This window comes from Danio rerio, chromosome 6 (genome assembly GCF_049306965.1).
Source record: "Danio rerio strain Tuebingen ecotype United States chromosome 6, GRCz12tu, whole genome shotgun sequence".
Classification (NCBI taxonomy): Eukaryota; Metazoa; Chordata; class Actinopteri; order Cypriniformes; family Danionidae; genus Danio; species Danio rerio.
In genome coordinates, this window is record NC_133181.1 from 14,307,760 (window position 1) to 14,322,044 (window position 14,285).

Below are 14,285 nucleotides of genomic sequence, written 5' to 3' on the forward strand. Positions count from 1 at the left end.
TGCTGATCTACTGGGATTTTCACGCACAACCATCTCTAGGGTTTACAGAGAATGGTAAGAAAAAGTGAAAATATCCAGTGAGTGGCAGTTCTGTGGGCTTAAATGCCTTGTTGATGCCAGAGGTCAGAGGAGAATGGCCAGACTGGTTTAAGCTCATGGAAAATCAACAGTAACTCAAATAAGCATTTGTTACAACAGAGGTATGCAGAAGAGCATCTCTGAATGCACAACACGTCCAACCTTGAGGCGTATGGGCTGCAGCAGCAGAAGACCACACCGGGTGCCACTCCTGTCAGCTAAAAACAGGAAACTGAGGCTACAATTCGCAAAGGCTCACCAAAATTGGACAACAGAAGATTGGAAGAAAGTTGCCTGGTCTGATGAGTCTCGATTTCTGCTTTAGATGGAAGGGTCAGAATTTGTCGTCAACAATATGAAAGAATGGATCCATCCTGCCTTGTATCAACGGTTCAGGCTGCTGGTGGTGTAATGATGTGGGGGGTATTTTCTCGGCACACTTTGGACTTATTCATACTAATTGAGCATTGGGTACCAATTGGGTATTGTTACGGAGCATGTACTGACCATCGTCTGATGGCTACATGCCCTGGCATAATGTGCCATGTCATAAAGCACGAATCATCTCAGACTGGTTTCTTGAACATGGCAATGAGTTCACTGTACCTAAATGTCCTCCACAGTCACCAGATCTCAATCCCATAGAGCAGTGGTTCCCAATCTTTTTTTTGCTTGAGACCCCCTTTCCCTCCAGAAAATATTGTAAGGTCTCCTCCACATTTAATGATATTGTGGCTCATATAAGTTTGCAGTAAGGATGACAAAAAAATTAGTTTTTCTGACCCCTCACGTGTTCTGAAATTGTTCACATGCAACGTTTGACTGTATTATTAATAATAGTATGTTGGCCAGTTGTTTTGATAAATCCTCTCCAAATAATTCTTTGACAATCTCTGTTCAAAGCTGTTTTTCAAAGCTTTGATCAACGTTTCTGCAATTGTATGGTCTTTCTTTGGTTTGCCTTTTTTTTTTTTACCAACTGCGTACAATATTTTAAAAGTTTCTTGTCAGTACCTGTAAAGTGCCTCATCTCATTTTGTGTGTAAATTATTTTGCTTTGCGCTCAAAATGATCTGGGCTTATCGTTGTATTGGGGATGAGTCTGCAAATGTCTTATTAATATCGACGGCCTTATGCACTCGTTAGCAAGTACTTTGGTGCAGATAATGCCCTGTGGCTGGGTCAGGGACTCTTTGCTTCATGAAAATGGAATAAAACCATAGATCAGGTAACTATCTTGGTATTTCCTGCATTTCGTGTTTCCAGCATTGCTACAATGTGACCCAAAACTGGGTTCAGTATGCTTGGGTCATTACTATTAGCTGCTGAAGGCGAATTAGTGAGACTCTTGTCTTTATGTGGAGGACGAATTACAAATTTGTCTATTTTTTTGGTCAGCCAGGGGAAAAAAATAAACTAAGGCAACATGATCGTTCTCCTAACTGTCCACTGCTAAAATGTGAAAATATGACGCGACCCCCACAGAGCTTATTAGGACCCCCTTGTGGAAAAATAAAAATAAAAATTCAATATATAAAGTTATATATAAAAATATATAAAAATAAAGTTTCAATTTAGTATTGTTGAAAACTCATCACATTCAACATTTAATCACTCACTCACTTAGATAGAGATGGGTTTAAAGGAAAATTATCATATAAATATAATCTGGTAAAAGCTGGAATCTCTGGGCATTTACAATGTCCCCTGCAAAAAAAACCCCTCTCATTTGGGACTGAGGTTTCTGGGACAAGAGAGATATGACTTGGCCCAGGTTGACAGCAGTGGGTAACGTTGTGCATTGTCTTTCCCCCACTTGAGAGGACAAGCCATGAGTGAGATAGAGGTCTCATGTCTGCATCAATCTGAACAGTGTGCTGTGTTTCTGCAGTCCCCATGATATTAGTCGTATTCCCCAACTTGCAGGCACGTGCACACACAGTGCTTAACCTGTGCAGTGCACATGCCCTTTTTAGTCTTGGATAGAAAGTTCCCTTCCAAAATGATCAAAAGTGCCCCCGCAACGCGACATACCCTCCATCCCCGCTTTACAGTACGCGCGCGACAACACAGCTGATAAGAACTCGCGCGACTACACAGCTGATAAGAACTTGCGCAACAACACGGCTATTCAGTACGCGCGCGACAACACAGCTGATAAGAACTCGCGCGACAACACAGCTGATAAGAACTCGCGCGGCGACAACACCCGCTTTAGGGTTTTCCAGCTCTTTTTGATCCCCGCTTCTAGCAGCACACTCCATTTCCGCATTACTGGATCTGTAGCGACAACAGACCGCAAGGGATTATGGCCAAGCCTGGGCTGATGGGAATTGTAGTTTCCGGTACCTCCCGTTCGCTTCATTCGCCTGAGCAAATTTTCTCAGAAGACCTACTGTATAGTTTTACCGAGTCATGCGACTACGGCAATATCGAAAAAAATATATATTGCGGTATGACGGTATTTACAATACCGTTACATCCCTAGTTGTCATATAACTATTTTAAGCTAATACATTTAAGTGTATTGAACATAAAACAATCAAGTTGTCCCAATACAAATGTCAAAAATTGTGTTGTTTCAGCTCATTTTAAATAAGTAGTTTGAACAAGAAGCAAAAGTCACTTTTTTTATTGCTGTAAACATGATATTTAAGAAATAAATAAATCACATCTCGCTAACTTTTTTCTTAGAAGTGTGCGACTATATTGACAATTCAACTCAAATATGTGAGAGCTGTGAAATTGAATTGACAATTGTACCCACAAAGTACATCTTAAAATGTAAACTTAAACACTTGAAATAGCAAGAAAAAAAATAAGATAAAAATTGGAATTATCCTTTTATTTTTAAAATACGTCACAGAAATTAGCGTCATATAAAAAACAATATCGAGTTTCCCAGAACATTTCTTGCAATAACCAATTTTTCCGAATAAACTGACAGTTTTGTGCAAACGAGGACCTCCACGGAATGTTTGACCTGCAAATACCAAAGACAGCCTTCATTTTTGTACAGTGTGCTATTGTAGGAAAAAATGTTTTGTTAATAAAAAGTTTGACTCTTAATACAGCAAAGTAATAATATACAGCTTAAAACAGATTCCAAAAATCGATTCCACAGAGCTCTTCCTCATGTGGAATCAGACCAAGGCTAACATCAGATATTTTTATCTCATTCTAGCCAGTATCTAAGCAACAACACATTATCTCTGTTTTCATTCAGCTTGTCCAACCCCATCCAACACAAAGCCAAAAGCAGGCCCAAATCTAGGCTATTGTTGACTGTAAAAACATGCTCTCTCTCTCTCTCTTTCTCTCTGTTTGGTTTGGTTTTGTGATGATGGGGGAGTTCATGACGCAAAGCAAGAGACAACCGAGACGAGAACATTCAAAAGTCAGGTCTAATGCCATCGCCAGATCAGTGGGTAAAGAAAGACAGATGGAAAGCAGCAAGTGAAGGGGAAAAGGCCAAACACGGAGCTGGCCCATTAACTGCCTTGATGGATTCGCAAACTCAAACTTGCACGAGCATCTGCTGGTTTAGTATGTGGCATGGATTTGTCACCTCATGCAAAGCAAGATAAATGATGGGATATTAAAAGACAACATGATACATTGCAGCATTTGAAATACTATCAGCAAGATGGTTCTATTTTTTCTCTTAGATTTTATTATTAATAATATTCATAATTATGCAAATCAACAAAGTGAAATATGAACTTTGTCATAAATAAATAAAATGTTTTGGAAAAAAAATCTTTAAAAGTTTTTTTGGGATTTTGCTATAGGAATGAAAACAAAATGAGGTTCCCAAGAAATATTTTTGTTGTTTTGTAATTTCTAAAAGGAGAAATAAAATAATAATTATAAAAAATATATATACTTTCTTGTCGACATGAAATAGCCAATGAATAGTGACCAGCATTAAGCTTTCAAAAAATATATCAAATAAAATAAAATATATAATAATAATAAAAAAAATTATATATATATATATATATATATATATATATATATATATATATATATATATATATATATATATATATACACACACACACACACACACACACACACACACACACACACACACACACACACACACACACACACACACACACACACATACATACACATATGCACACATACATACATACATACAGTTGAAGTAAGAATTATTAGCCCCCCTTTTAATTTTTGTTTCTTTTTTAAATATTTGCCAAATGATTTAACGGAGCAAGGAAATTTTTACAGTGTGTCTGATATTTTTTTCTTCTGGAGAAAGTCTTATTTGTTTTAATTTTTGCAGCAATAAAAGCAGTTTTTAATTTTTTTAAATCCATTTTTAAGGTCAAAATTATTAGCCCCTTTAAGCTCATTTTTTCGATAGTCTACAGAACAATCTTTATACAATAACTTGCCTAATTACCCTAACCTGCCTAGTTACCCTAATTAACCTAGTTAAGCCATGAAATGTCACTTTAAGCTACATAGAAATAATCAGTATTATTTACTGTCATCATGGCAAAGATAAAATAAATCAGTTATTAGAAATGAGTTATTAAAACTATTATATTGAAATGTGTTGAAAAAAAAAAAATCTCTCCATTAAACAGAAATCGGGGAAAAAAAATAAACAGGGGGGCTAATAATTCTAACTTTAATATATGTATATATGTATATATATATATATATATGTATATATATATATATATACATATACATATATATATATATATATATATATATATATATATATATATATATATATATATATATATATATATATATATATATATATATATATATATATACACACACATACATACATACATTTACATACATATATATATATATATACATATATACATACACAAAAGCACCATACAAGGTAGTGTGCCATATATTTAACTGTTCTGGATGGATATGACAAGGGTATTAATGCAAATATTTAATGGTATTGTTATTTATTGCAAATCCTGATTTTGACTGTTTCTCTCTGTTCTTGAAACTGGATCAGGGTTCATACGGTCATGGAAAACCTGGAAAAGTCATTGAATTTTGATATGGCATTCTCCAGGCCTGGAAAAGTTTTGGAGAAACAGAAAAACCCTCAAAGTTTTGGAAAAGTCATGGAAATTAGTTTAACAAATATCTGTAAACTTGAATGAGGGCTGTGCGATATTGGAAAAATCTGACATTACGAGATTTTGTATTTCTGTGATGTAAATTGCGATGTGAATATCAGGTTTATTTGGAGTGATTGTTGGGGGGGGGGGGTTGTAGGGGACTGAATCTCAAATAATATATAACAAATTAATTACAAGCATAGATAAATAAAATATAGTAACGATAAAAAAGAATGACAGTTTTCAGGTATTCACTATTCAGGTACAGATACTAAATAATCAATACTGTATAGTTTTTATTGTATATTATTTAATATTTATTAAAGTTAAAAAACATTTCTTATGGCCAGATGTTTTAAAATTTGAAATACTGATATGTTCACACAGTCACAGGCCTTAAAGGAACAGTTCACTCAAAGATTAAAATGTACTCACTATTTACTCACACTTGTTTCAGTACTATAGGAGAGATTAAATTATATTCTTTGTGTGTTCTTAAAAAAAAAAATCTCATCAATGTTTGAAACAAGTAAAGGGTGCAATGAAAAGGGTAAGTAATTTTTGGGTGAACTATCACTTTGAAAATGCATGCAGAAGATAAACTTTTACTCCATTAAGATTTGTAACACATTGATCCGACAGACCTGTTTGTTGGCGTTTATCAGTGTGGTGTAAATTAGCGTTTAAAAACATGCTTAAATGTTAGCATAAAATTAATTCTTTTTTTTTTTCGCCTTAGTCCCTTTATAGCTTAAAATGAATGTTTTTAAAATTTCAGTAATGAAGTCAGTACTTTAGGCCTGGGTTAGCTTTTTGGGTGAACTATCCCTTTAACAGTGTACACAAATTCAATCATTTGTTAGCAAAGACTCGCATACTAAAATCACAGACTTCCTCATTTATGTGTGAATCAGTAATGACAGATATAGTTTGTGATCTCATGCAGTTCTGCAAGTTTAAGTATAGAGATGAAATTTCATACACTTACTTTGTGAACTGCACGTCTGTTATTGTGTATTTTCAGCTTTTCGTTCTCATATACACACACACACACACACAACACAAGCCTTTGACAGATAAGATGTCAATTTGTCAGAAACAGAAAGGCGTGGGCTTAATATTTTATTCTGCTGAGTGATTACATGTCTCGCTGCCCTTTCATAAAACCGGCCTTGAGGGTGACAAGTAAAAAGGCATCATAGCAAATGCTTTCATATCGACTGGCACTCACACTCACGTCTGCTCTCTGCATTCTGAACTGCAGCCCTGAGGCTTCAACTGAGATCTTTAAAACACGCTCAAACAGCGAAACACGCGCAACCGCATGTGGAGGCTTACTTTTTTTTCATTTTATATAAAATAATGCAGGAGTGAAAGAATGCTAGAGTGAAATAATGAAAATTAAGCATCAATACAGAAACTTTTTATTTAAAAAAGTAAATACATTCTGAAAACATTAATTCTCCTTGTGGTATTAATGCAACATTCCACATCTTGAGTAGACGATGAATATTCCAGTGTTGTTTTTCATCCCTGATTATTTAAATGGCAGGAAAAGAAGCAAGCAAACCATTCGACCTCTAAATCAGATGTTTTCAGGCAGAGCTGAATATTGTCTGACAGTTGCACCGCACCAAATGAAACCATACGAGACAGTTTATCTCAGACAGACCTTCACCTTAACAGAAACAGCATTAAGAGAGACACTTTCACAAAGTCAAAGCAAAAACTAAAAAAGCAAGGCTGAAGAGCACAAACACGCAGCGTGTGATCCCGCATGCAGAGATATCTCCATTTTGTGTCGGTTTAAACAGAAGTTTCACAGGAGCACAAAAACTGTCAATAAAGTAAAAAAGTTGCATAAAATATAACGCTTAGCATTTTTGATTCGTTATGTAGAGTGTCCGCGGGGTCTTAAAAAGTATTAAAACTTGATACAGTGCATCCGGAAAGTATTCATAGCGCTTCATTTTTCCACATTTTTTATGTTACAGCCTTATTCCAAAATGGATTAAATTATTTCCTCCAAATTCTACACACAATACCTCATAATGACAATGTAAAAAAGATTTTTTGAAATTGTTGCAAATTTATTAAAAATAAAAAACCTGAAAAATGGGAGTCTGTTGCTCTAACATGCGGTTTAAAGACCATAACCCCAAGGTCCTGCCTCTAGAGCACCTTTAGAGGTCAGAGAAGTGAGGTTTACCTGCAAAGCACTTCACTAGCTGGCCTCTAGTACACTGACTTGCTAAACCTCACTTTGATTCAGGTCACAGCACTAACATAACCCCGCCGGTCCTATACCACCCAACCTGCTCTAAACTGGGATCGAAACGGTGACTTTCTGCATGGAAGTCGGTTGCTCTAACAAGGAGGCTAAAGACCATGGCCTCTAGCAACTGTTGCTAAAGCATCTTTAGAGGCCGGAGGAGTAAGATCACCCCCTAAACCTCACTCCTATCTGGGTCACGGCACCAATGTAACACCGCCAGTCCTATACCACCCAACCTGCTCTAAACTGGGATCGAACCGGCAACTTTCCGCATGGGAGTCGGTTGCTCTAACAACGAAGCTAAAGACCATGGCCTCTAGAGTCTGTCGCTAAAGCATCTTTAGAGGTCAGAGGAGTGAGGTTTACCTGCACAGCATTTCACTAACTGGCCTCCGTTACACTCACTCCCATCTGGGTCAAGGCACCAATGTAACCACGCCAGTTCTATACCACCAAACCTGCTCCGAGCTGGAATCGAAACCGTTACTTTCCGCATGGGAGTCGGTTGCTCTAACAAGGAAGCTAAAGACCATGAGGTTTACCTGCACAGTACTTCACAAACTGGCCTCCGTTACACTTACCTGCTAAACCTCACTACCATCCGGGTCATGGCACTCATTAACCCTGCCAGTCCTATACCATCCAACCTGCTCTGAGCTGGGATTGGACCAGCTTTTTTTTCGCAAGGGAGTCGGTTGCTCTAACAAGAAAGCTAAAGACCATGTCCTTTAGCATCTGTTACTAGAGCATCTTTCCAGGTCTGAGGAGTGAAGTTTACCTACACAACATTTCACTAACTGGCCTCATTTACAATTACCCCTAAACCTCACTGCCATCTAGATCATGGCACCAATGTAACCACGCCGGTCCTATACCACCCAACCCGCTCCGAGCCGGGATCGAACCAGGCGACTTTCCACATGGGAGTCGGTTACTCTAACAAGGAGGCTTAAGACCATGTCCTCTAGCGACTGTCACTAGAGCATCTTTATATGTCAGAGGAGTGAGGTCACCCCCCCTAAACCTCATTCCTATCCGGGTCAAGGCACCAATGTAACGCCGGCAATCCTATACCACCCAACCCGCTCTGATCTGGGATCGAACCGGTGACTTTCCACATGGGAGTTGGTTGTTTAACAGGGAGGCTAAAGATCATGGCTCCTACAATTGATGTCAGAATTGTCAATTTTGGGTTAACTATCCCTTTAAAAAAAAAAAAAAAAAACTCCTTAAGGATGCACAAGGGATAAAATACCCAGATAATGTTGAAGCAACAGGTTTGAGTTGAATAAATTCTTAAAATGCTAAAATCTCTACAAACAAAGTTCATTTTTTATTTTGTTTTTAAAATGTGCTAATAATGGAGATGGAAATGTCATGTAAAAGAAAACAAATAATTGGACCTTGTTGCCACAGATACAAATAAACACACACACATAGAGAAATGGCAGTACATTAATAGTCCATATATACTAGACGGCCAAGTGCATTAGAGCTAGCTGAAATGAGTCGCTACAGGGCCTGCTAATCTAATGAAGAAGAAAAAAAAAATAATCATGGCCTGGCAGAGTCTGCATCAAATAATTAAAGTCATAAATTAAATCCACACTTCTACACTCTCTGACCTTCTCTCAGGCTCTCAACAAAGCTCTTAAACACGGTCACTCTCCATCAAGCCCAAAACAGCTATTGTATTAATGATTTCCCCCATTAAAACGATCAATAGAGCAGCGACGTTGAGTTTTAATAAAGCACGAATGCAAGGGGACTTTAGTCTTTTGCTGAGAGGAGATTCTACAATGCAAATCCATTTTTAGAAAGATTTAAACATCATCCGTGTGCTTTCAGACTGACAATGAATGGCATCAAAAGGGCAAAAAGCAGATTTAACACACTGCTATTGTGATGGTAAAAAGAGGATTCTGCAATGAAAGCCTTTAGAAGAGAAAATAAGTAGCTAAAAAAGAGACCCTGACATCGCTAATGTTTTCCCCCCTAAATGTAGTCCATTAATTAATTCACTGTGCGTTTACTGAATTTGTAAAATTAGCATTTATAAAAAATATGATAAATTCTCTCAAAAAAACAAAACATTACGTAGTTTCATTCTGTATCTAAACACCTACAAAAATTTAATGTAATAAATGTTTAAGCTAGTATTCCATACTTGATTTTTTTTTTTCAGTTTTATCTGTAGTTTTATCCGTAAAATTATTTGACATTTCCTTCTGCCATTAAACCTTAAATCGTCTTCTGATGACTGCGTGTTAAATGGCAGTTGAGGTGTCGTAGGATGTGCATCAGATGAGATACCATATAAGAGTGAGTGCAGCCACTATGCCGTTGAGTATAGCCATACTGTAGCCCATGTGGAAAGAGTGTCCGGTCATTTTTCTGCAAAACGAAAACACAAACAGGTCGTTAGTCCATGATGAAGATTTTTACTAAACCTATATGAAGACACATTTAATTGGGTGAGTGGAGGGCCCTACGAATCTGCCATTATTTGTCTTTGAAAACAGGTGACAGGTTAAGGCAAAGGGGTCATAAAAGAGCACGAGAGAGGCTTGGGGATACAATGAGAACCATCTGTGTCAGAAAAGCATGAAATGTATACAACATATGTTGAAACTGTCATGTATGTTTGAAAAGACACATACTGTATGGGAGAGAAGAGTCCAGTTTAGATGTTTGAAACAGATATTAGTCATGAGTACCAAGTGTGTACTATATATGTAAAAACAGTGATGAATACATTAGATCTTTACATTATGAGGGCCAACAACAAGAAGGGACTTTAAATTGGGGTCGTAAAGGAGTAGGAGCTGGGAGCGGCCTGTTGAACCAGTAAACAGCTGTGAAAACACAAAGGTGGGAGGAAGCAAGGATAAAGGGTATAGCAAACGGGAGGGACATTGGATTTGTCCTGGGGAGAGACTGAAATGGATCTGCTCCAGTCTGTCTCTGCTTTTTTGTAAAATTTTCCAATAAAGTATATTCTTCTGATATTAATAACCTTCAGACTGAGTTTGATTTATTAAGAGAAAAGCCAAAAACCATGACATCAACTGTTGTTAAATATTGTCCTTGCTGTGTTTGTAACTTAGTCCAATTTTGGCCCATTTCCACTGAGTGGTACGGTAAAGTATGGTACAGTTCGGTAAGCTTTTTTGTCTGTTTCCACTGTCAAATGGTACCAAAAAGCAAAACGTACCATGCCCATTTCCACTAAGTGTTATGGTACGGTAAAGTTTGGTACGCTTTTATGGCTGTTTCCACTGTCAAAGGGTACCTAAAAATCGCACCATACCATACTACTTTTTGGTCACCCTTTGCAAAGCGTACCTAGCATAAAAAAGGTTACAGAAAGGCGGAACAAGACGCACAGCTGAAAGCTGTTGGTTTACAGAGATACGTCATTAGCAGAAGCAGGAGAATAAAAAAAAGAAACCGCCATTTTTAAATACACAGCCGAGACATCACACCCTAACATTATATACATATAATAACAAGCCATGGTCGAACCGAGCTCAAACAAATCTTGTCATCTTGATGAACAGCCACAAAGCCAAATACAAAATCTCTAGTGCCCTGTTTTTGTTTTACGAGCCCGTCTAAAAGTGAGAGTGGTTTCACTTTCTCCAGAGAGTTCTCGATCGCGTATTCATTTGAAATAACGAACTTCTTGAGCTGATAATAATGTGCACTTGATTATTGAAGTGCTTCTGATATCCGATCCTTTCAGAAACAAACAAACTCGAGAGACACTTCCTGCAGCTCCTCCGGGGGGATTGCCAAGGCGTTCCCAGACCAGCCGAGAGACGTAGTCCCTCCAGCGTGTCCTGGGTTTTCCTCGAAGCCTCCTCCCGGTGGGACATGCCTGGAAGACCTCCCTAGGTAGGCGTCCTGGAGGCATCCGAAACCGATGTGGAGGAGTAGTGGCTCTACTCTGAGCTCCTACCGGGTGACAGAGGTCCTCACTTTGTCTATAAGGGTGCGCCCATCCACACTGTGAATGAAACTCATTTCGGCCCCTTGTATCCGAGATCTTGTCCTTTCGGTCATGACCCAAAGCTCATGACCATAGGGGAGAGTAGAAACGTAGATTGACCGGTAAATCAATAGCTTTGCCTTCTGGCTTAGCTCCTTCTCTACCACAACAGACCGGTACATCAACCGCATTACTGCTGCCACTGCACCGATCCGCCTGTCAATCTCACGCTCCATCCTTCCCTCACTCGTGAACAAAACCCTAAGATACTTGAACTTCTCCACCTGAGGTAAGGACTTTCCTCCAATCTGGAGATGGCAAACCACCTTTTTTTCCAGTGGAGCATTGTGACTGTATTCTTTACTTAAATTACTGTATCTTTTTTTAAGTGAATTCATGTGATCATTAGACACACTGTGACTTGAATTCAGTGTGAGCCTTGCAGCAAAAATAGATTCTGTGGCGAGACACGATCACGGTAGTGTGAATGTTCTAATCTGTTAACATGGACATTTGAAAAAACAAAACACAAGCAACAACCACCACCATGCTGGTTATTTCCAAACATGAATGAAGCCTGAAACTGATCTAAGAATATTGCAATCCATGTTTGTATTCCTATGTACACATTAGCGTGTCATTTTCCACTTTGTGCTACATTAAAGGTGAAAAAAGTTGAAATTAAAGCAGTACATCTACAGTAAATGTGTCCAAAGTAAATACTGTGTAAACTTCATACATGTCAATAATATTGGACAATGCACTTTTTTTGCTCTGACTGCACTTACACTGTAAAAATTATATGACAAAGTCAACAATGTTGCTTTGAAGGTGCCTATTTTACCCCCTTTTCAAAATTTAATTTAAGTCTTTTGTGTCTCCAGAATGTGTCTGTAAAGTTTCAGCTCACAATTCCCATCAGATTATTTATTATACCTTTCTGAATAAGGGAAATTTGAGCTGTTAGGGTATTGTAGCAGTTTTTGTTGCCTGTGCCTTTAATGGAAATGAGCTACTGTAGTTCTCCTCGCCCACGATTCCCACATGCGTGTCAGAGCCATGGGAATCTCTCTGTATTGCTCTGATGCGTGTAGCCTTCATGTAGATAAACAGCACAGTGACAGACAAGAATGAAGCAGATCTCCCTTACTTCAGAAGAACTTTTTACCAACAGTTATTTGACGTATTTGTTGTGGAGTTCATTTAAGACGATGAGTGACCGAATACACATTAATATACACTGCTGTATGGATATCCGTTATGTTAATGCACAAAATAAACCTGATTTAAGTCCACAAACCGCCATTAAAGCGTCTGCTTTAATAATTGTACTGACATGCAGCTGTGGTGTTGAATTACGAAGCTATTTTACTGTCTTTATTACAAACGTGCATTTTAAATTTAAAAACATTTTAAACTTGTAAAATTCATTCTTGAGGTGCAGCTAATCACAGAACGCTGAACAGATCTTTTAATCCTAGTTGCTTTGCACACGTCCTGTCTTGTGGATATGATAATCTACTCGTTACTATGAAGACATGTTAATATGCGTCTGTCAATCAATTAGATGGACGAGGAAAATGCACTCATGAGTCACATTAGCCCCTTTCACACATACAGACCTTTCCGGAAAATTACCGGCAATTTTCTGGTATGTGTGAACAGGTCCTTTTTGAAAATACCGGTAAATTCGTTCTGGCTATTTTCCGGAAAGAGAAGTTGTAACATTACCGGCAATTTGCCGGAATGCTGCGCTGTGTGAACGCAGAAGGAATATTTCCGGAATAAGCGCGTGCACGTCTAGAACGTGCTGACGTAAGACTTCTGCTTTAGCCAATCACAACAGTCAGACGCATTTACGTCCGCGCGGTTTGTGAGAATAAAAGCCTTTGAATATTTTTCCAGACGCATTTAGCTGCTAGAAGTTAGTCAGATCACGGTTATATGTTCTTCTTAATGCCAAATGTGTAAATAATCATCGATGAGATGCTTATGATAAGCCGTTGTTTGTTTACCTTCAAGCTTTGCGTGTGCCTGTGAAACAGCCTGTGAGCGCCAGCACACGCACATATTATGAACATCTCGACATGCGAACATGATCCTGTGAAAGTTGTTTACGATATTGATCATCAAAAGAGTTTGTAATTTAGTCAAATGTTTACAAATACAAGCGCAGCCGTTTAAAGCTCATTTGTGGTGAAGGATGTCAGAATTTACCGGTATTTTGGAATGGATGTGTGAATGCTCTTTTCCGGAAAATTTCCGTAACGTCCTCGCCTGTGTGAACAGCGCTTTTTTGAATATACCGGTAAAGTCGTTCCGTAAATTTTCCGGATATTTACCGGTATCACTGTGTGAAAGGGGCTATTGTAGTGGGCCTCCAAACTGCAGGGATTTGGAACCTATTTTAATGTCAAAAAAAAAAAAAAAAAAAGACTTGTTGAGTTTCTAACAATCCAATATGACTGTGGACACACTATACCTATGAACAGCTCAGTCCAAACAGCTTACAAAAGTTGATTTTAATCATAGGTAACTTAATTACCTTAATTTTTACTAATCTTTTTAAGTCATACAAAGTTTAACTTAATATTTTTAGTGTGTTTGATTGTTACTTGAGATGACTTAAGAAGATTTTTTTACATTGTATAAGGACAGAGGACCAAACACTAAAAAAGATTCCAAAGACCACACTGAAAAAAAATATTCAAAGATAATGCCTTGGATTTACTCAATTTTTTTTACGTTAAGTGGTTGTAAACAATTTATTTGGGCTGAATTTAAACAAACAAATTAAGTTGAACATTAT

At 37.8% G+C, this 14,285-nt stretch overlaps 2 protein-coding genes across 4 annotated transcripts in view; one reads left to right on the plus strand and one right to left on the minus strand.

The window, feature by feature from the left end:
• asic4b (acid-sensing (proton-gated) ion channel family member 4b) overlaps positions 1-14,285 on the plus strand; it is a 750,743-nt gene that overhangs the window by 399,318 nt on the left and 337,140 nt on the right. The gene's annotated exons all lie outside the window — the stretch shown is intronic.
• The window catches only part of arl6ip6 (ADP-ribosylation factor-like 6 interacting protein 6), a 58,304-nt gene that overhangs the window by 20,611 nt on the left and 23,408 nt on the right, over positions 1-14,285 (minus strand). For all 3 annotated transcript variants that reach the window (XM_073952411.1, XM_073952412.1, XM_017356417.4), the window contains exon 4: positions 9,799-9,879. In XM_073952411.1, coding sequence (XP_073808512.1) covers positions 9,799-9,879 — 81 coding nt within the window. The remainder of the gene's footprint in view (positions 1-9,798; positions 9,880-14,285) is intronic.